Source organism: Crotalus tigris, unplaced genomic scaffold, assembly GCF_016545835.1.
Source record: "Crotalus tigris isolate CLP2741 ecotype Arizona unplaced genomic scaffold, ASM1654583v1 scf7180000024117.2648584, whole genome shotgun sequence".
In the NCBI taxonomy this organism is placed as follows: Eukaryota; Metazoa; Chordata; class Lepidosauria; order Squamata; family Viperidae; genus Crotalus; species Crotalus tigris.
The window spans coordinates 958,974-983,412 of record NW_024100394.1 but is presented as its reverse complement, the minus strand read 5'-3'; the positions used below and the strand labels follow the sequence as shown (position 1 = coordinate 983,412).

At 35.4% G+C, this 24,439-nt stretch overlaps 1 protein-coding gene across 1 annotated transcript in view; it reads right to left on the bottom strand.

Annotated features, from left to right (window-relative positions):
* The window catches only part of DLGAP2 (DLG associated protein 2), a 358,902-nt gene that overhangs the window by 52,526 nt on the left and 281,937 nt on the right, over positions 1-24,439 (bottom strand). Inside the window, exons 7-8 of the mRNA XM_039322598.1 lie at positions 9,773-9,920; positions 3,821-4,040 (exon numbers count right to left, since the gene is read on the bottom strand). Coding sequence (XP_039178532.1) covers positions 3,821-4,040; positions 9,773-9,920 — 368 coding nt within the window. The remainder of the gene's footprint in view (positions 1-3,820; positions 4,041-9,772; positions 9,921-24,439) is intronic.

The window sequence follows — 24,439 nt, the reverse complement described above, 5'->3', positions numbered from 1 at the left end:
TTTGCTTCCACAGAATACCATAGACCTTTGTAGGTACAGACACATCGTGGCAGGTGAATATCTTTTCTAAGGTCTTCATGCCTGCTTTACCAAATGCTAGTCTGTTGTGTATATGTTGACTGTTTCTTTACTCTGGATGGATTATCCTAAAAGATAGAGGCTATACAACACTTTGATAATTTTATTGCTTATTCCAATGATGGTTGTTCTATCTGTTGTCATTACCTTGGTTTTCTTTATATTTAATATTAGTAAGGTGTTCCTTGACTTTTTTTTTTTTAGTAGGGCTTTCAGATCCTTTGTTTTTCCGGTTATCAGAGTCATGTCACCAGGATCGCACAGATTATTGATGTTTCTTCCTCCAATTTTAAAACCATGTTCATCTTCTTCTAATCCAACTTCCCTTATTCAGCATATGGGTTGAATAAATAAAGGGATAGTATACAATCTTGTTTCACAACTTTACAAACCTGGAACCAGTCTACTTCATCTTTTAGAAGACTTCCCTTGTTAATTATGACTTCTGTTTTAAACTTTATAGATGTTGTTGTAATATTCCTTCTTGTCTCCTCTAACAGTTCTCCAAAACTCTTCATTAACTTTTTTTTGAAAATTTGTCTTTCTTCCCTTTGGCTTTTTTTTTTCCTTCATAGCAATTTCCATCGTTTGTTGTGATATCTATTTTGCTTTTTTATGTTCATTTTTGGCAGTTGTTTTTACTTTAACAACTTTTTAAAGTTCATTCTATAATTCCTCTGGTTTTCTATCAATAAGGTGCAGGATTTTAAAGTGATTCCAAATGTTATCCTTAAAAAGGATGGTTATATGTTCAATATCATACTGTGGAAATTGACCTGCTTTCTTCTTCTTTTTTTAGCTTACCCTGGAACTTGCACATAAGCAATTTTTAATCTGTTCCACAGTCGAACCTGGCCATCCCTTTAATGCTATAATTGAGCTTCTCCACCTCCTCTTAGCAATAATATAGTCAATTTGATTTCTGTATACTCAATCTGGTGATGCCCATATACAAAGGCATCATTTTGGTTGCTTGAAGAATGTTAGCCAATAAGAAATCATTGGAGTGTCAGAAATTGATATGTTGGTTTCTTGCTTCATTTCACACAATCCAGTTACATTTTTCTCTCTCATGTTTCCAATTTTGGTATGCCAGTCTCCAATCACAAGCAGCCCACCTTGCTTCAGTGTTCTATCAATTTCAAATTTAACTTGATCACAGAAATCAACAACCTCCTCTTCTGCATTAGTGTTGGAACATAAACCTGAATGATCTATTATATTAAAGATGTGTCCATGAAGTATAATTAATATTATTGGGGCATTAGATTACAACTTGCATTGTAGCCAAGTACTCTTCTTGATACACTCTTCCTAATTATAAAAACAATACCATTCTTTCTTTGTTTTTCATATTGTAATAAATAGTGTAACCTTCTGACTGACAGTGTCCATTGCCAGTCCATATCAATTTGCTGATGACTAACTTATCAATTTGTAGTCCTTTCATCTTTCAATGTGTTAACCTTTCCCAGGTTCATGCTTCTTATGCTCCATTCTCCTACTAGTATAATTCTGTCTTTGCAGCTTTGAATTTTCTTTTTCTGTATGTCAACATCACCAACTAGATCCCCAAAGGCTTTCAGTTAGCCATGACATAAACATCATTTGTACTCTGAAAGTACATCTCTTCCTCATTAGCATGTTGAGTATCATCTGAACAGAGGGGCCCATCATCCAGCACTACAATGTCAATCATTGTACATTTTCTCTTCATGTGGTTTTCTTGGCAAAAAAATACAGGAGTGTGAGATATTTAATTAATTGTAAGAAACAACAATCATATCTACTGAACTATAATTTTCAAAAGTCATTAAGAAACATGATAAAAATCATGCAGGGACATCAGCAGGAGAAAGAAAACTTCAAACAACAGAAAGAAAACGTCTTAAATACTATTTGTATTCATTTATAGAAAAGACTAAAAGGAAAGGGGGGGGAGTTTCCATCCATTGAGAGGAGTGAATCTAAGAGTTGTAATAGAGTGAGATTCAAGAAAAAAGTTGAAAGGGGAAGATAGTAGAATCTGGGAAGCGACTTTGAAGAAGAACGGATATTACTTTCTCTACCCTGTTAATTCTTGCCCCTGAAGTTTTTACTTCCCTTTATTGACTTGCCCACTTCTGATTTTAGAAGTTTATGATAAGGAAAATTGATAAGCTCCAATAAATGGTCAACAGCCCTCAAGGGACAACTTGTCACAATCAAGAGAAACCATGCAGTATGGAAACCATGCTCTGGAAAAGATGGAGTCTCATCATTGTTAGGATCTCAGTGGACTTTGCTCTATTTCCTTTTCACCTTTTCTTTTCCATCAAACCCCTTATTTGTATTAGGATGAAGAAATCATAAATGTGTTCATATGATTCAAAATCCACACCAGCTGGATTGAATTAAACAACAAGAAGAAAATTAATTCAAGCCAGCTGCAGCTGATATGGATATCGAGTCTTATTGGTATTTTAACTTTAAAATATTGTTTTAAGTAAACCACATTTTACTTAAAAGAACCTGTAGCTTGATCTGGATGTCTGCAGCATGACCATGTTTGATTAACTTAGTGAATGGAATTTTAAAGGCTTGGTGATCTCTTAACCAAACTGTTAGGATACAACTTTTGACTCTGGATTGGCAGGCTTTGGATTGAAGGAGTTGAGATGACTTCCAAGGGACAGTCTTCAGTAACCCACAACTCCCAAAGCTGCTAAAAAGTGAGTGGCATAGCAGCATTTATAATGTCTGCAATAGTCCTGTTAACTGTGTGCAGATTATATCCAAGTTTACTGCATGATGCATCAGAGGGATTAATCAGTGAAAGAATCCCCTGATGAGTAATCAGAGTGGAAAGAGAGAGAATGCTGAGATTCATCCAGGCTCTGAGCATAACACAATTCTCTTTACAAATCGTTTATAAGCTATGAACATACTAAAAGCTCTTAATATAGATGTCATGACCATGATTATGTATACACTTCCTCTTCATTAGTGTGCTTTCAGGTTTCTTTGTGTACTTGGTTTAGAGCAGGAACTGTGTTCTCTTTCTTTCTGTCCTTCTTTTCCACTCCTGCCACTTTCTCCATCTTTCTTCCTCAATAACTAAGCAGTTTTATGAATCATGAGACTGCAAGGCAACGGGTATCACTTCAGTCTCCTTCAGACAGCTAGGTTGTTTCAGTTTCAGGGATAAAAGGCATGAGCCTACCATAGAGCTGAGAAAGTCATTGCTTAAAAGATAGCACACAGTCCCCAAATCTAAAATTATGCAATATATATATCAATTTATAAAATCAGCATATCAACCTAAATCAATATATAAAAAGAATACAGTAAAATTACCCAAAATATAAAATCATATCAGAGCTAAAATAATTTCTTTTTACTCATCACTGGATTGAGATGCAGATGTAGCTTTCAATTAATTCATCCATCTTCTTTTGTATTGCCATCATTTTAGATGTAAGACTCCTGATTACAAAGTATAGCAATGGCACTTAGATTTATATACTGCTTCACAGCCCTCTTTAAACGGTTTACAAAGTCAGCCTATTGCCCCCAACAATCTGGGTCCTCATTTTACTGACCTCAGAAGGGTGAAAGGCTGAGTCTACCTTGAGCCAGTGAGAATCAAACTGCTGAACTGCTGGCGGCAGTCAGCAGAATTAGCCTGCAGTGCTGCATTCTAACCACTGAGTCACCATGGCTCTTATATATATATATAAAGTATATAAAGAAGAGTACTCACCTGTTGTTGACCTGATTGTTGAGGTGATGTTAGAAGATGCCATTGAAGGGAGACATTCATCATCTTGAGAGTAACCAGCCTGAATGGCACGCAGATAACTGTGACTTCTGGTTCGGAAGCAACCTGGCAAGCCGAGGGCATCCATGGCCTGAGCTTCAACTTCACTAAACACTGATTCACAAACAGATTCAAATTGCCCATTGACCTCTGCTTCACTCATCTAGATAAACAACAACATTGCATTTGGTGTTTTTTTTCCCCCACTGGCTTTGAAGAAATGCATTATGCTACAATACACTATCAGAGCTCAAAAAGACTTTACTTCAATATAATTATTGCAATAACCACATTTATCCCTTCCATTCCTTCCTTAATATTTTTTATACTGCAGCAGTAGACAGCAACTTAATTGAGATTAGCTTTCCTTTGCTATAATCTGAGAGCTAAGCAAACTATCTTTTAATTCCGGTGTTAGTCTGAAAGAACATTTTCATATATTGGTTTTTAATTTTATTATATTACATTAAATAAATAGGAAGGATGTCCTAAAGCTGAGGCATTTTAATTGTTATCTTAATTTTTGTTAACCTGTATTCCCTTTGCCACTGTTTTGCCTTTCTCAAGGAATCATCTTGACAATAAAATAGAAATAGAACTAAAATACCCTCTTTTTCAAATCTTAAGCAAGTAAGCAGTTTTAGGAAAAATGACAAAATAATTCCCTCAACTCTTCATATTTAAAAGTTACAGCAATAAGTTACCATTCTTGTGACAGCTCAGCAGTGAGTTCTGGCTTGTGTGCTTGCTTCATTTAATTTGCCCTTCCTTCCTTTAGTTCATTGTGTCATCTAGGAAAGCTGGATAGGTTATGTCCCCAACAGGACACTAATTTGTTCAAGCTATAAATAGTTAGCTAACTCTGGCTTGGAACCAACTTGATTTTCATGTGGTTGGGCTAATCATTTCCTCAAATCTGGATATAATAGGAAATTATTCTGTATTTTAAACTGTACAGTGAGATTTTATTCCCTGGTGCAGAAGAGGTAAGGGATGATATGACTAAGTGAAGTTTCCCCAGGCCATAATTGCAAATTTTTGTCTTCTGTTATATTTGATCAGGAAAGTATGTATTCCAGCTGTCATTTCTTTTAGATAGTTTAATGATCAGCTCATAAAACACTGTTTATTCTGTACATTTCAGGTGTACATGGGAGTGGAACTCAAACACATTTAAGGAGCAACGTTGGACATCAGCAAAGCTGAGGAACTACAAGAAGTAAGAATTATTATAACAGATATTTCTCCCATGCCATATAGGTTCTCTCTTGGTACTGAATTTAATGGTGTCAGTAAGTTGGTAGGGAGAAACATGAGGAGAACTAAAGCATATTGTTTTCCATATGTTATTTAAAAAATGTTTCAAGAAGTGCCTGTTTCAAGGGAAATCCTAGAACTGGGCAGGGCACTTGTGACAACCTAGATATTGTTGAGCAACATTTCTATCAAACCAAATAGGGCTGCTGGATGTAGACTTCAGCAACATCTGAAGAGATTTGGGTCTCCCACTTCTTTTCTTGACTATAGCCCAACTGGCAGCTATGCCCATCAGCAGTTCTGACTGCTGGCACTTTGCTCCTCACCCCAGTAATATTGCTTGAACTATGCCAATATGAAGAAGCAGGAAGACAAGTTGATTAAACATGTATTGTGTTGTTAGTTAAATAATTTCAGTGAGGTGTGTCTATCCACACAGAATATACACAGTCATGCCCCATAGGTACAGCTCCATAATGAATTTGGTCTGAAAGTAATCAGTTTCAATGCTTGCAATTATTATTTCAATTCTCCCATAGGGAGCAGGCAGCATACAAATTTGATAAATAAATAAATAAATTCTAATCGTATTAAGTGCACTCTGGAAAGACAAACATTCTTATTTTGAATTATTTGATATAAACAAAGAAAGATTTATTAAGAAAGAAAGATGGATGTGATAATTATAAATAAGATGAAGAGGAATGTCTTCTTTCCTTACTTGCAAACCCAATCTGCTAGCAGAAAGGATCTTTGTTTTCTGCTGAAAGGGAGAGCAAAAATGGCATATTATCCTCTTCTGCAGTATAGATGGATGCTTTACAGTGGTACAAAGAACGCATAAGATGGAGAACATATGAGGAAGAACCTGCATTACCCTCAGCTTGTATTGTCCTTTGGTCTTCTGCAGAAATGGTAGGAGATACACCTAGCAAACTCCAAATGCCTTGTGAACATAGCCATTTCTCTTGTCATACCAAAGGGTATAGGGAATGGCCTTGAAGGAGAAAGAGTCGCTATCAAGGCAATAGTCAGAGAAGTAGGGCTTGAGCAGGAACCAAGGCAATAACTTGAAAAAACCTCTCAGATAAGCTGTGTCTAGTTCTCATGAAGATAAAGTGAGGGAGGGGGAACTACATTCACACTTGCAAGATTCTATTACTATAGTTGTTGCAATCAAAGTAGTTCTGATCTATAGAGTTTTGGTTTCCTAGTCTGGTCTCCCTTGTAGATCTGACCCTAGCCTTATTTTTAAAACAGAACTATGGTCAAGTTGGGATGTAGATTATAGCTAGCGGACATGGCTATAATTGGAATATGACAGAAAATGAATTATCAGGCTGTTCTTCCTTTTCCTCTAATGTTTAATAATACAAAATTGTTATGAGGTCATATAACTCAAGTGCACCCGTGATTCCTCAATCCATTTCTGCTCTAATTTCTTATAACTCTGCCTTACAAAATGCAATCAAAGCATCAAAATAACAGCAAAAGAGAACTCAGAGAAAAAAATTAAACAACAACAACAACAACAAACACCCACTGAAACATCCCATTCTAGCTAACCCATGTCCTGGGGGAAAAGGCCAGGTTCCAAGGGTTTGTTTAAACAGGGCCAGGGTTGGGTGCATATAAATCTTGGTATACCAGAGGGCAGAAGGCAGTAGTCTCTCTACACAGCACAAGATTCTAGAACGGTGCTAGCCACATTTTCTGTTTAGCCTTCTAAAAGAAAGGAGGAAGAGATGATGCTGGATTGCTGGATTGCCAGTAGTCAGTCCTCTCTCTTATTTTATGGCTCTGCAAAGCAGCTCTGTATATATTTGCAGCACTGAAAACTGGCTACAGTCTCTAGTCTATACCATCAGTAGACATTGGGACTCTTGTACAAGAGCTGCATAAGGTTAGTAAGAATCTTCTCCTTCTCATGCTGCTCAGATTTTCCTAACTACAGCTATTTCAGCTATTCAGCCTGTTACAGTAATGGTGGGCAATCACAACTGAACATGTTGTTAAATATAAAACGAAGTTCTCTATAATGGTGCCACTTTGGGTATCCCCACAAGAAGCCTTTTTTAAGAAAAGAGATGGTGATGAGGCCCAATTGGTGGATCTATTGTAAAATAATATTTGGGCGAGCCTACCCTCAAATCCAAGGAGGAGCTAGAATCAGAAAGTCATGTCTGCAATTGGTTTACATATATGCAATCGAAAGAAAGATTTAATTAAGCTAGACAAAAAGAATCATGGGTTTAGCTTTGTTAAAAACGAATTGGAAATCCTACTGTGTGGTAGTGATGAACATATTATTGCTAAAGTTTATAAAATGTTATTGAATTTAAATCTGGAAAATGAACAAGTAGAACATCGTATGATTCAGTGGGCAAGGAATTTGGGGTACAATGTAACACTTGAACAATGGGGGAATATGTGGAATAAAGGATTAAAATTTACGTTAAACTATAATTTAAAAGAAAACTTTTACAAGATGATGTACCACTGGTATTTAACACCAGTTAAGTTATCAAAAATGTATAAAGGCATTTCAAATGAATGTTGGAAATGTAAATATAAAGAGGGGACTTTTTATCATTTATGGTGGACATGTGATAAAGCAAGAAAATATTGGAGTAGGTTTCATATGTTAATACAGAAAATTCTTAAAGTGAATATAGAAAGAAAACCAGAGATGTTTCTTTTGGGGCTAATGGATAAAGATCTGGAAAAAAAATATGGAACCTTGATGTTATATATGTTGACAGTAGCAAGAGTACTCTACACTCAGAAATGGAAGACTGCATCGATTCCCACAATGTAGGAATGGTTACAAAAACTGATGGAACTAGCAGAGATTGTTAAATTGACTGTACTGATTAAAGAAAAGAATACAAATACTTTTATTGCTACATGGAAACCGCTTCTGGACTTTGTGCTTGAGGTGAAAAAAAAATGAAATTTTGATTTTGAGCTTTACCGATTGGATAGATTTGTTGTTATCGAAATGGCTAGTTTAAGTAAAAAGTTGAGGTTTGATAGTTGATATTTTATTTTATTTTAGTGTACCAAAGGAAGTCGGAAGTCAATGCCTTTTTTTTCTTTTTTCCCCTTCCCTCACTTTTTTATTCCCTTTCTCCTGCCCTATCTTTCCCGCTATTTACTTTTGTATTTTCTTTGTATCGTATACTATAAACTAATACAACTTTATAAAAAAACAACAACAACTGAATCTGTTGGAATTCACTGTTGGAATTCAGCTGTAACAGCTACAAAGCTATGTTACACAAAAAGTGATTGAATGAATAAAAAAAAATATTTTTAAAAAAGATAAAAGGTTTCCCTTGTCCAGTTGTGTCTGACTCTAAGGAACTGTGCTCATCTCTGTTTCTTAGCTGAGGGAGCCAAGCATTGTCCAAAGACCTTTCCATGGTCATCTGGCCAGCATGATTATGTGCCGAAGCACATAGATCGCTATTACCTTCCCACTGAAGTGGTACCTATTTATCTACTCGTATTTGCATGCTTTCAAACTGCTGGATTGGCAGGAGGTGAAGCAAGAATGGGAGCTCATTCAGTTATGTGGTACTTGGGTCTTGAACTGCCAACCTTTCGGTCAACAGCCAAGTGTCTTAACCACTAGGCCACCTTGCCCTCTACAAAAAAAGACTCCAGTTTAAACTTTTTACACCTAAATATGAAATGAATACACATCAAAATTTAACATTAAATGGCTTTGGATTGCAGAGAACTTCCCTATAGAACAGAATTCTCTTGAAAGCCAAGCAAGGACTGGAGGAATATGGCTGTGGGAGAAAAGGTGATGGTGTCCCTGGATGAGGAAGGTCTTTCTATTGTCTTACGGATCTAGGAAAAAGAGTCAATGGATGTGGTTTATGCCTGCAAAGGTATGATGAATCCACTTTAATTTGCAGTTTCCTTTTAAAAGTGTAAAATTACATCCTGAAACTATATGGATTATTTCAAAAAATGATCTACCCAATATTGGGATAGATTTTAGATAACACAGTTGCAAAAATGGAACTCTGAAAATACATATCACCCACAGGCTGACCATTCCCTTTAAGTTTCCAACTTAGCTTTTTCTTAGTTAACAAAAAAAAGAAAAGAAATTAATCGTTTGTTTATTTGTGACTTTGTAGATATACGTGCAGGTATCACAGAGTATAATCTACTTATTTGTAATTGTAATATATTACAAATTACTGTTAGCGCAATGCAAGCACTGACTTAAGGATGCATTAACTTAGTCTGCTATTTTTCATATATAGTATCAAAGAAAGAAAGTATTTGCCATGAAATATACAGTAAGGGAGCAGATAATTGGTATCTACAAAATATTTTTTTCACTTATGACTTGTTCTTGTTAGGTATATACGTAAAACCATTGAGAACTACAATTTACAAACTTCAGTGTGAAAGCAGCCTGAGACTCTTCTGGTTTCCATTACAAAAATCTTATTAAATTGCACATAAACACAGCTTTCAGCTTAGGAAAATAACAGTAGAAATTATTGATTAGAAGCCTGGGATACGTGGTCATACTCCTGAATTTGTTTTTAAATACCCTATTATTATTAATATATATTTTTATAAAATGCATAACAGGAAAAAGAATCCAACCTGGCTAACGCAGCTGGCCTGACTGAGTGTGCTTACTGCTCTCATATAGCTCTGATTCCTTGATCGAAACTTAGGGGAATTGTAGTTTGCCGAAGGATCCAGCGTATGGCCACCAGGCACTTCACTTGTAGCTTGCAGATAGCTCTGACTATTAAAGAAAGATAGACACAAAGTTTGAAAAACTATGACAAAAACATTCCTGAAATAGCTGAAAAGTGTTCTGTATAATGTATCTTAATAAAGAAAATAAATGATTTCTGCATAGTGGGTATTTGCAGACATGATATTGACAATTGGAATGTCCCATTGGAAAAAGAACATATGATGGACTTGGCCTCTTCTGTTGCTAGGTAAAATTTTGGCCCTGTCAGTAATAACCGTCTGGTCAAAACAGGGCATGGAGTACTTCAGCTCTGCCTGAACTTTACTATAAACTCCAACAGCATAATAAGTACTTAAGAGTTCTGAGACAATCAGATCAGTGAAGCTCTTCTGAAACTTGCTGACATCCCACTCAAAATTTAGGCTTAGAACAAATCTTCCCCAAAGCTTACAGCCCCAAAGATCATTTCCCTACTTGTTTTTGAAGTATGTAACTTTCAGTTTATGTTAAATAATCTAACAATTCTGCAATAACAACCTCTAACAGCTATAACTGATAATGGTACTATATGGCCCCTTATGTTAAATTCATTCTGCAAGCCGGATAACATGAACAGCTCCATCCAAATTTTGATCTGCCAGTTAGTTTTTCTTTATGCTTAGCATTTGAGATCTTTGTTTCTCTCTAGGTTTTGTATTATATTACATTTTAAATATGTTGATCATTTTGTGTTCAGTAAAGTCTCTGCTACATTGAGAAAACTGTTTAATTCATGTTCAGTCCTCTCGTTCATTTGCAGTGGATCCCCTGGGATGGTTGTGCTGCCCATTTCATTAAGAAAGATATCTCAGGCCCAGCACTGATGCTTATATACAATCCCAAAGGATAGCTTCCCGTAAACTAATTTAAACAGCGCGTACTTTAAATCAAATATAGATTTTCTGTGTTTGAAAAGTTAGTTTTAACTTGCCACCCTTAACCACCAGCTTGGGGTTTAATTAGCACATCTCTTGCATAACAACAAAACAATATATGGAGAACAGTTGCATCTGAAATAGCATGTAAGCGAGTAAGCCAATAAATAAATACAATCCTTAGTAAATGACATTATATATTATTACTCCTAACTGAAACTTGATACTAAATAATTCTAGGAAATAATTACCTAAATGTATTTATTAGGAAACTATATTGTAATTATTATTCTTAATTCCATAAAAAATGTAGAGGTGGTCCAGTTCACACAGAAGCTTACTAGTAAAAATAGCAAAGTTAGCAAAGCTAATTGGAGAATAAAAGAATAAAGTTCCCTATAGGCTTTAATAATCTTTTAGAGAGAATTTTTTGTCAATGGAAGAATTAAGTGTTCAAAATACTTTTGCCTTTCCCGCTGACATCCATCTGACCTAAAACTGTTAAACTTTTGCAGGACTGTCTTATTGCATTTTTTTTTGAATGTCAGCAGTCAGTGCAAAAGACCTTTTCCTTTGAATGATATATATCAGCATGTTAAATTAAGTTAAAAACGCCTTTAGACACCTAGAAAATTTTAAAGAACTTTGGGGAAAAGAAAAACCCAAGTAATACACACAACCAAATGACAGCTATAACAAATGGTTTTTATAGCTTTCAACCTTTTTATTTAATCCTAGGACTTCCATGTCCAATTCATTACTGAAGCATATGATGTGTGCTGTAAACATTTGTGGAAAATGTCCCTGAAATTCAATATATTGTATCTAAAACAACTTTCAGGACTGAAATAAATTTGCCTGGATCTAGTGAAGAGTTGAATCATACATTCTCTTTGGCATATAATAAGAATAAGAAAGAAGTAGCAGCATACTGCTGAATTCTACAGTGAATGGAATTTGGTAGAATTTTTTTTTAGCAAACTTCTGTTCAATATGTAGAGAAACAAATGACCAAATCCAGCATTGAAACTTACATGCTGGTCATGTAAACTAAGAGCTACAATACATTTAGCAAGGCAACATGTCTTGATCAAATTATTTATTTTTACAATGTACACTAAATGCCTATTGTAGTGCTACCACTAATACAGACTGCAATTAAATATTACTATGAATTATTTAAATAAAATTAAATTGCCTCAATTTATCCTCAGGCATAGCTTAACATTATTAATGTTAGCTTAGATTATATTCTCATTATATTCATTCGTTTGGTAGCCAGGCAAAATCTTGAACGATAAAGTTTTATTCGGGTAACCTGCTTAAATTCACAACATAAATAAAGTGCAATCTGATATACATCTACTCAAGATAAGATACAGGAGTTAGCGGATAGGTTCTTCTGTTGCAATATGCATACAACTATATGAAAAACCTAGGGCAGTAAATAGGAAAGATGCTTTACTGGGAAAAGAAGCTACTGGGGAGTCATTTAGCACAATAGTATACAGTGAAGTGGTAAAAGCAATAAATAAAAAGCTTGGGTTTTATAAGAAAAACTCTTTCCAGATTCTTAAATGACTGTTACCTAAAGAAACATCAAGGATTTGATAAATAATGAAGGCCTGCAAAGAGGATAATCAGCAAAAAAATAGGGAGATAATCCTAGGGCACCAGGGACCGGTTACGTGAAGAGAAGTTTTTCTGTGGACTGGAGGGGGTGTGGTTTTGTGTGTTGCCTGCATTCTACAGATGAGGCTTTGCTTGTTTGTGCAGCCTGGTTGCTGGCATGCCATGGCCTGGTACCAGTCCATGGCCCGGGGGTTGTGGACCCCTGCTTTAGAAGTCATCTATTTCAGAGGGATAAACAGTCACCCCCTTTGTGCCTAAAAGATGGTGACATGATAGCGGTGTTCCAATATTAAAAGGGGGTCAACTTATTTTCCAAAGCATCAGAAGGCAAGACAAGAAGCAATAGATGGAAACTGAACAAAGAGAAAAGCAACTTAGAACTAAGGCAAAATTTCCTGACAGTAAGAACAATCAACCAGTGGAACAACTTGCCTTCAGATGTTGTGAGTGCTCCAAACACTGGAGGTTTTTAAGAAGGGACTGGACAACCATTTGTCTAAAATGGTATAGGGTCTCCTACTTGAGCAGGGACTTGGACTAGAAGGCCTCCAAGATCTCTTCCACCTCAGTTATTCTATGAGTTATAATATTTGGAGTGAAGAGCTCACTTTTATAAGAGGTGAATCAATATGGCTCCAGGACTATAAAGGAACTGATTTCTTAGTCATCAAAATCCAGAGGATGCTAAATTGGAGCATATGATTATGCATATCTTAGCAATCATTTAAGCATGTTGCCATTAACTCCTGGAAGCCAAATTTAAGCTTTCATAAATGTCTAAATGCTAAAATGCAGTGTTTTCTTTGAAATCCTAATTGTTCTGCACACTAGAAAGAAGAGATTAGACATCTCAAGATATGAAGCAAATGGTAGCATGAGAAGAAGGGATTTATATCTATTAAGACCTGGGAGATATTTGGGACAAGTTGGGCTTATTTCTCAGCCTTTATTGCATTTGTAGATAGGAGGGATAGATTCCAGGAGCATCTTTAGAGTGGTAGTGAGAAGTATTATGCTTTTTGTCAAAAAGCAATCTTGGAGTCTGAGTAAATGAGTTGCCTGAGACATCAATCCTATGATTTTATCTGAACTGGGTTTGATTCTGCAAATCCTGATCACATGGATAGGGTCCTCTGAACTGTGAGTCTGACTATCTGTTAGATCCATGCTTCTCCTAAGTTGTCAAGGCAGCCCAAGAAGTGACCTGTGATTTGGATTGTGATTGTGCTTCTTGAAAGGGGTTCCTCTGGCCTTGAAGGAGACAGTGGTATGACTCGTTTTCAAGAGGCGATTGCTAGACCCTTTCATCCTGGATTTCCCTTTGTGGTCAGAGGGAAAGTAGTTTAATAACAGCTACCAAGGTTCTTGGAGGAGATGGATTATCTGGATCCATTCCAAACAGATTTTGGGCCAGGATACAATATTGAGATGGCATTGCTTGTGCTTGACAATTACTTTTGATGGAGCTAGGATGGAAATGGTGTATCCAACATTGTGCTCATTGATACCTGTATTTTTCAATACCATCAATGATGGTATCCTGGTGGACATAATGCATAGATCAGAAGTTGGGGATATTGTGATTCAGTCTTTGGTCTTTTCCCCCTGATTGGTTCTGATCAGTGTCACTAAGGGTGGGGGAGAGGTAAAATCTACAGTTAAAATCCTGTTTCAGGATTAGACATCTCTCTTGTTTAACAACTATATCAAACCACTAGGTGAGATCTGTCAGTTTGGGGTCCAGCATGCTGATGATACCCAATTGTGTAAAATTTCATTGCATATGAGCCTATCAATGTACTACCCTGATATCTGAAGACTATTTGGGTCAGGATAGAGAAAAACAGAATCAGGCTCAAACCTGAGATTGGAAGGGATTGCACTTCCCTCTCTGAGACTAATGTATAATTTAGGGGTCCCTCCTGAATCCGTAATTACTTCTTGAAGAGTAAATTGCAGTTTGGCTAGAAAGGCTTTTGCACAGGACCACCTTGTATGCAGTTGTGCCTTTTCTTCAACTGGGAGGTCCTTCAAATGGTCACTCACACCTTAGTCACCTCATGACTGGACTATTGCAATGTGATCCACATGGGACTATCCTTGGGGAATCATCTGAGCAGCTACAGCAAGAGCAAAAAGCAGAGGTGTACATAGCAATGGGTGTTTCTTACTATATCTCCAACAGTACAATTGGGCAGAATGAGTACATTCTAGGTTCTTTTGATTAAATATTATCATCCTGTGGGATAGAGGAAATATGCCTTCTCTGTTGCTGCTGCCACCCTCTGAAACAGCACTCTCCTTAGAGATATATACGGTTCTCGTCCTTTAAATGTTTTCTAGGTCTGTGAAGATTTGACTCTGTTCCCAAGCTTGGGGTTAAAATACTTGTGAAGAGCCTGGTGACTTTTGGTTATTTGTATGGCTAGCTTTGGGTGATCATATTCTTATATTATGTATTTTTTTTTAAAAAAATTAAGCTGTTCAGAGTCTGTTGGAGTTGGGTAGCTTTGAAATCTAACGAATGAATGAATGAATGTGCTCTGCTTAAACCTAAAGAGCCCAGAGTACTAGAATTCAAACATATACATGTGCCACTGCTAAACTGAATTCTGGGGAATACTAAGGAGCATCTTTCAGGAAGAAACATGCCAAAGAGATAACAGTGAAAAAAGTGCAGCACTTTAGATGAAATACGAGAAACATGCTTCCAGAGGCTCTGGCAGGTATGCTGCATCTATTGACATTGCTTTTAAAAAGCCACATTTATATATAAGTAGAAAATTGTGAAGTAGAAAATAACTAATGTTTGTTTTCAGAGAGGAAAGTAATGAAATAAAATTAAAAAGGAAATTAAATATAATTTGAGTTTAGAATTTCTTTCTACAATCTTTGAGTTTTCTCAAATATACAATAATATACAACAACTCTCTGTTTATGTGCTGCAGTTTGTAAAGATACTACCAAACCTACGTGGTAACCAGCACGGTTAATGAGCATTACCATGGAAGTTATAACTGACAAGAAAGTTTTCTCAGCAAAGGATGACAATAAAATGGAAGCACAGCTGCACAAAAGAAATGTAAGCTTTTAGAACAAGTTGCTAAAGAAGAGCTTTTCCAAAGATAAGTCCTATTCTCACTAACCTTTAAGAGTTCTTTGTCAGTGTCAACAAGCATGTAGATAGGGGTGATCCAGAAGATATAGCTTACTTGAACTTTCAAAAGGCTTTGACAAAATCCCTCACCAAAGACTCCTGAGCAAAGTTAGCAGTCATGTGATAAGAAGAAGCACTCTTATGGATCGGTAACTGGTTAAAGAACAAAAAGCAGAGAGTAGGAATAAACGGATAGTTCTCTCAATCAGAGATGCAAAGATCAATATTGGGATTAGTGTTGTTGATGTTTTTCATAAATGATCTGGAGTCAGAAGTAAGCACTGAGATGACCAAATTGGTGATGCTAAATTATTTAGGGTAGTTAGAATAAAAAAAGGAACAATAATCAATTGCAAATGGATATCTTCAAACAGAGAGAACAGATATTAACAAGATGAGTCAGAACAATGCATATTGGGACAAAATAGTCTACCTTCACCTACAGGCTGATGGGATCAGGGATGATAATGGACTGACTAAAATAGAATTGTAGAATTGTCGCAGAAAGCATAATGAGAATACCAGTCTATATGTATTGCTATGATGAAGCCCAATATCTCGATGGAAATTATAGGAAAGAAAGTGCCAATATTGTAATGCTTTTTGATTCCATTATAGTTTGAACTTTTTAATTCAGAAAATACATTTCAGTGGGTTGGATATGATAGATATGTATAAAATTACACATTATATGGATAAAACATAATTAGATTTTTTTTCCTGCTCTGATAACTGGACTCATCAATGAAACTGAGTGATGGAAGCGATATAAAACGGGAGCATTTATTTAATTAGTACATAGTTAAATAAAAAAATACTGCTCTTATGGTGACCAACTATGATGGGATTAGACTATCAATCATTAACAGACTTGGTAGCTATATATTAAAAGCATTCTGTCTCTCAATACCACTTGAATGGGTACACGAGAGTCAGTGCAGTATACTAATTAAGACAGGAATATACTATATTCTAATTACAGTCAACCTTCTGCCATGAAAACTCACTGGAAGACTGTCAGTTAGGTGAGTGACTCTCAGGTCACCCTTCCTGATAGGATTGTTGTTATAAATATAAAATGAAGGAATAATCCCAATTAAGATATCTTGAACTGCTGGAGAAAAGGTAAGATATAAACTTTATATCTATGTCATCATCAACATCATCATCATCATCAACATCATCATCATGACGTTTCTTGGTATTGTTGCAAGAAGGCCTCAAACTTAACAAATTTTTTATTTTTATACTTTCTTATGTTCATAATAGGATGCATTCTGAGGTCATCTGCATTCCCAGACATGTACATAATTAAGCCTTAAGTGAATAAGATATGTTAAGATGATCAGAATCACTAGATTACTCTCTGGAAAACATCTGTAGTAATTGGAAGATGAATAATGATTTATTTAGGCATTTAGAGCCATCTGATAGAAAGAGTGTTTCTGTTTAGACTCCAGGATTCATCTCAAAAAGACAGAGTTAATTCTTAATTGACTTATGTTTTTTTTTTAAATATATTTTATAGTTTAGAATATTCTTTTTATTCCAAATTAGTTGCATTAGTTATATTAGTATCAAAGTATCAAACCTCAGAGGCTAGTCCAGGTAGTCACCAGAAGTCAATACTGACTTGAAAGCACACACACACAAAAGTGCAGGATGTAAATAAAAGAATAAATGGAAAAGTTTAAGAAATATATATAAACACTGTCTTACTTTTCTCTAATTATCAAATGTACTCATACCATCTGATTTTTTAAAATACAATGGTATAAAAAGCCCAAAATTATGAGTTCTTTAAAATAATGTTCTGCAAATTCAGATCTGTAAAACAATCATAAACATTTGATAACCGATGAACATTAGATAAACAATGAAACACTTGGCTGCTATGTTTGGATAATACAGTTAAGATTGAATGTTAGGAATTATAGAGAGCTGACACTATCTATGGCTTAAAGGTCAAAGCTAACGCCTCATTTATTCTATGACTTTTTCTCAATCTCTCTGTAAATATCCTGATCACCAGCAAACTCTTTCAATATATTATATGTGTCCTATCTAGTTTATTCTGTTTATGCAAAATATAAGTCAGTAGTAGACATTCCTCACTAAGACGGATTGCTAACTGTAGCTACAGCATTCCGTTTTATCTTCTCTTTTCACCAAAAGCATCTTAAATTAGGATAAATTCACACATCATTTATCTTTTATGTATGGTAATCTCAATCTCTGTCTGGGGCTGTTTATGTGATTTTTCAGAATTTGAATCACAGATTACCACATCATAGCCCACCACATTATTTAAAATGAATCTGAAAACACCTTTGGCTCTTTGTCAAGGGGAAGAATAAGCAGAAATATAATCAAAGATATACGGGCTTCAGTTTGCACTAATGCTTCTTGGTGCTACAGCTGCCTTTCTGCTTCCCAAAGCCATCTTTAACATTGGCAATATATTCTGAACATCGGTGTCACTGAAAGTGAAGAATGTAAATGTCTTTCTGCAGAAAGACAAATCCACTTTGGAAACTGTACTTACCTGGAAAGCCAATCTAAAACTGATGTTGTCAACCAATGAAGAAAAGAGACTGACAATGCTACCGGTATGAAAGAGAGTTTGCCAATTGAGACAGAAATAATTGGACAAGAAGTCTTTTGCTTCTTCAAGGGACAGCATAAAATGCAACTTCAAAGAGTCATTGTTGAGCAACCATTGTCAGAAAAGAGGATTTATGGATAACAGACCTAGCTGTCAAGTACATTTGAACTTGTTAAATACCATCTCCCTGAAACATCAAGCGTTTTATGATAGAATTTCCAAATGATGCATCACCGATTTGTGTTTTTAATGTCAACTGTCGACAAAGCATAGCTAGTTCTTTGGCTTCTATTAATTAATAACATTTTTGCTCACATATTTGTAAGAGGCCAGTGTTGGGAAGTTAATAAGCAAGAATGGAAAAGCTTATGGGCAACCCTGAAACATGTTATTCATTTCTTAGAAGTTCCAATACTTCTAATAATGTTAATCTAGCAAATTCTTACACCTCAAATATAGGGATGAGATGTATTAGTTTTAAAGCACGTATACTTGGAAAATCAAATAATTTTAAAAGAGACACATTATTATGGAAGGAGCATTTAAATGGTATGTTCTTTCCAAAAGTGGATCATAGATGACCCTGCATTCAGAATAAGGTGCAAATAAATCTAATCAGTTTTCCAATGACTCTAATTTGATTTATATTTGGAATATAAATATAAATATAAAGAGTGAGAGAGTATATCTTTTTTTAAAATAGACATAGGCCTTAGTGTAAGATTAACATTTTGTTTGTTTGCTTGCTTCTGTCTTTTTTAGGAATAAGATGGTTAATACTGGAGATCAACTAACATTATTTGTATGGTAGGGGAACAATGGTTTACTTAATAGGAAATGGATTGTTGAGAGAGTAAAAAGAAATATTCAGATGTTTTAGTATGAAAACCTAGTTATAAGTCCTGCCTTGGTATAAGACACACTGTGTCTTACATCAAGGTATGAATGGTAAGGCTGCCATAAAAGGGCTTTTGAGGCTATAAATGTTAGTCAAGCTAGGAGAAATAAGGGAGGAAAATTTTAAAGGATCCCTCTTCTCTTCATAAACTTAATTGCAGTAACCCTGCCAAAGGATTGTATAGGCAGGCTGAATTTCAAGCTCTGGAAATAAGTTACATACAGGTTTCTTTAATATCTCTAAAGTTCAAATTTAGACCAAGGAATGTACAGCCTCCTGAGTTATGTATCTAAAATGCACTTGATTGTGTAAACATTAGCAATTTTGTCAACAAAATCAAATTAAAAAACACTTAAATTTCTCATGGAATTTAAATGCCTTTCAAACAATTGAACACATGTCATTTTAGAAGCACGTTAAGAATGGAAAATCACCTAGCATGACAGACATACTTATAAGTACTTAAGTGTTTGAAATATATTTTAGTTCCTTTTCTTGTTTTTTTTTAAACAAGTTCTCATTGGGAAAGTGATCTCAGACGTTTAGCAATTATCTCAATTAATAATATTTCTTAAAGCCATGCGAGAATTGAGTTCCCATTCTCCTATCAAGCTACAGAATTTTAGAATCAGGATATCAAAATTCTGTCTTATATGGTTAAATCTATTCAGTTAAAATTCTGCCTTATACAGTTAATTCTATTTAACAATTTTATTGTTACTGAAAAGGTCTGAACAGATCTTCATGCTTGTATAACATAAGCCAGACTCTATTAAATGAAGTTTTACAGATCTGGCTACCCTTTTGATTTTAAACATTTATATTTGCTAGCCTAGAAAGGAAGTCCATTTGTTAAGTCACAGGAAGACTATGATTTGAAGGAGCTTTTAATTGTACCTTAGAAAACTGATGTGAAAATACACAGGTCACACTTGGGTGTACAGTAATTCAGAAAAGACTGTTCTTAAAAAATGACAGAAGATCATGCTATTTCCCTTGCCATATCTATTTTACAACTGTTGTGTGGCAGAAGCAATCTGTTTCCAATCCACAAAGCAAGGGACAGGTGGAAAAGTGCACATCACAAAGAAAACCTGTTCACATTAAGCATTTGCTAATTCATGTAAGCTATATTGGAACCGTTCAATACTTTCAAATTCATTCAAAACTACTTTGGGTTTGAATATAAGAAAAAAAAATAAGCCATCTCTTTTCTGCACAGCCATGCCATTCAATCCAAAGCTTAAAATTCTGGTTTTGTCAGAAATACAGCTCAAATAATCTTCATTTAAATACCTGGGTATTATATGATAAAAGAAGGGAGCCAATTAGTATGTAGGAATTACAACCCACCGTTGAGGCAAGTAAAAGAAAAATCATTAAATGTCAAAGATTAAAGTTATCTTTGCTTGACAGAATAGCTTAGGTTAAAATAATGATTTTACCCTGTTTTGTTTTCTTATTTCTATAGTTTCCAGTTCTCTTCTTAGATTGCTGATCGTGAAAATTTCTGTTAGAAAAATTTATTAACAAGGCAAGAAGCTTAGATTTTCAAACTGGTCAAAATAAAGGAAATGTAAGGAGCTGAGACGAAGGTGATCTTTAACTCTTCAGGTATTTTATGAACTATACGTGAGCTATCTGTTATGTATGAACCATGATTAAAAAAAACCCTCCCCAAACAAAATCCCTTCTTGGTATACATCTCCCTCAATCTCGGGGCCTCTACTAGAGGGAGGCCTGGGAGTTTGAAGGTTTTGTGCAATATCTTAGCTGTTCCTAGCACTGCACTCTTATGGACAGACAGCTCCGATGGACAGATAACTCCTCACCCAGCTTAGGAGTCATAGCCCTGGGTGCTTCTATCACCGTTGGGTCCATTTTGGCCTTTACTAACCCTTGTTCTAGAATGGAAACCTAATTCCATGCAGTCCTTAGCATCACCTGATTCTTCAGATCTCTCTGAAAAACTTTAGGATTGCTCCTTTCTCTCTATGGCGCATGCATGCACCCATACAGATATTAGAAAGATCAAAGAGACTGTCATATAGAAAGAAAGAACTATATGATCAGCAAGTGCCATTTGGTTCTTTCTTCATTTACTATCAGTCTGGTCTTTTCTAGTGAAACATAAGAACACAACAAGACATAGTTTGGAAGAGAAATCCGCAAAGCAGTGGCTGAGGATACTTCTCTGCATAGCCTTTTCCTCTGTTGATGGAAAAATCAATAATACAATCTCAAGAGAACAGACTTTACCAGTTTCAGAGAGGCGGTTGGTCTTTAAAATTTGAAAGCCAAATATATACTGAGAATTATGAGGCATCATAACTGCTATTATGAATTGCAACCAGAATGCTGCAAAGCAGATTCAGATCAAGTGGTTTCAGCAAGATGCTTCCCATCAGAATGAAAGTTACCACATCCTCCATTTTACAAATTATCATTCAGAGCATCTAAGCTATGAAGATGTTTGTTCAAGTTGCTATTTTACTAGGCCACCTAGACCTGAATTGTAAATACTGGGATTAACAATAGCTGGCAGCAAAGAGCTATAGAAAATCCTAGTTATTCAATGCCCTCTTGTGATCATCTGAAGTCTTGCAACCTGAATTCCACTTAAAGCCCCCTAAGTTTGATAGAACTTAGGAAGAACTGGGGACTTCTGGCTAACTTTGCAATTTCAGTGAATTTCTTGGAGCATGTCAAAACTAAAGCAACATGCCAAGCATAAATGAATGTTCAGCATCTTGGCTATGATTTCTAATACTCGCTGGTCACTAAGTGCCCATTAAAAATATCAGAAAAAGAAATAAAGCTGTAGGCAAATGTAGAAAAAATACTTCAGATACAATAAAGTGAACTTGAAAGGACCTGAATATTTTCTGGAGAAATTATACTATAAGATTCATAAAAGAAGCAGCTAACTTAAAAGATGGATAATAACACTTTTTATCTGGAGATATTTATACGCTTTGAGCATCATTTTATTTATAATGTCCTTTTCTTTGCAAATAATTTATAAGCATTCCAAACTTTAGCAAATCATGCCCCTCTAATTTTGGGCTAATATGGTCGGTCAGATTTTGAGCCCAATAAAATGAACCATTAGATAAACACAGCTGTATCACTTATTTTCCTTAAAATCAATGAAACTTTAACAGGGAGGCATGCAAACAACTGAATACTTTGAGACTCAGTTAAAAGAGTACATTTAAATTTTGTCTTTGAGGAACCCATTAATTAATTAATATTTTTGAAAAATTAAACAACTGTGTTTTGTTTCGTTTTGTAGGGAAGGAGATATTGATTAATATATTCTGTACCAATTTTATTCCCCAAGGCATTTGGAAAAAAATAATAATTTGGAACATAAAAGTAATCTACTGTAAGTTTGCCACAACATAGTTCGTGAAGGGGCTGCCTTTTTGTCTTGTAACAGGTCTTCTCCGTGACACTCTTTCCTGAAAGACCTTTTTTAATGCACTTATTACAAGGATTACTTTTGCCACAACTGTTTTGGCCAATACAAGCATTTGTGGCACTGGAAAGACTTTGTGAAAGTTCTGCGCAGATGAAGTGGAGGAACTGAAACGCTGGAAAAGAAGGCTAATTCAGGATCAAGGCAGTAGGAGACTTCATTAACTTCCATTCTGGAGAACATGGCTGATGGCAACTGAGCAGGTGATCAATTTATATTGAGGGATGCATATAAATCTGCTATTCTTGATTTTCCCAGCCAGGCAAAGATTATGCAGGCAACAGGTGGGCAAGTGATGCTTGATAATTGGATTCAGATTTCTTCGTCATCGAAAAATGTAATGTTATTTATAAAGGGTGGCCAATAATTCCCACCTTCTGAAAACAAATGGTTGAGAGCCTCATTTCTTTCATCTTTTCTCCTGTGTTTAATGCTCCTTCACCAATTACCTGGTCAACTCCCTAAAGTTCCTTTTCATTAAAAAAAAGAAAATAAGGCTAAAGACTAAATTCGAGGATTGAAAGTAACAGACAGACGTCCTAAACCACTTGTCTGCTACCAGTTCATGATCACAGCAGATTTACAGCTTGTCCTACATTTCTGTGGAGTTTTACACACATGTAAAAGACTTGATCAAGCAAAAACTTGATTCCAGAATACAGTTTCAGAAGCAATGTAGCAAAGCCTGGTACTTTTGAGACAATGTAATATTTTAACGTAGCAGTAATCTGATTTCTTAGACTACTAGATAACGCAGACTAGATAACTTGCTTGTTGTGCTAGGTAATGTAGTTCTCAAAATGCCTCACGTGGGATATTACTTGAATTCAGACACTTTTCCTTTTTCCTATTAATATTTTGACTTTTGTAAAGCTTAAAACTACAAACCTGCAATCCACTTCTTCACTGCAGTTAACTGAACTTCCTTTATGCTATTGTTACATGAATATCTGACTTATTTGTGGTAAATTGACTGACAATTTTCAAATTGGTAATTATTGTTTTTGTTGATGACCCTGTATTGGATGTTCAATCAATTTTAAGGAACAACACAATTTATCTTCTCGAAACAGACAGATTTTTCCTCATTAACAGACTACCAGCATTGGCTAATTTGTCTAATATTCATTTAAAAAATGCCTCAGAAACTGATTTCAGTGGATGCATGAATACCTTCCATTCATCCTAGCTTCTTATAAAAGGTCCTTGAACAATGAAAAGCCTCTTTCTTCAATAAAGTCTATGGTTTTTAAATGTCACAAATGATATAGAAATAGAGTGTATGACCAGGACTTCCTGGAATACTTTGAAAGGCGGAGATCAGAAACCCTTTGACGGTATACCCCAATGAGCAGCTAAGAAATGAAAGAACTTTTCCAAGGCAAAGCTAAAAGAATCTCCAAGTATCTGGCAAGCTTATCTGTGGGAGGGCTGGACTTGTAAATATACTTTTTGATTATTACTTCTTAAAAGACACAAAGTTGTATTGTCTGCACACCACAGGTCAGACCACATTTGTCTTCCATTTAAGAGGTTCAGTTAACTTGGAGAGAAAAATAAATTGTAACTATAGAGCCATCTCTCCCTTTAGCCTTGCAATAATATATCATGTATATTATTACCATGTAACATGGTATATACATACATGGTAATAATATACCATGTATGTATATACCATTTCACCTTTCAACTGAAGTAGAAAAACAATGAAGGCTTAAGAAGCCTGTTAAGATTGTATATTTTCCCTTCTCCTAGTCAAGGAAAACCTGATAGCAAAGGAGGATTTCCTTCACTTGCATTCTCTGCAACTGGTTGACTAACTTAATTTGGTTTGTTGCTTCATCTAACTTTCAAATGTTTTACAGAATAAATATTCT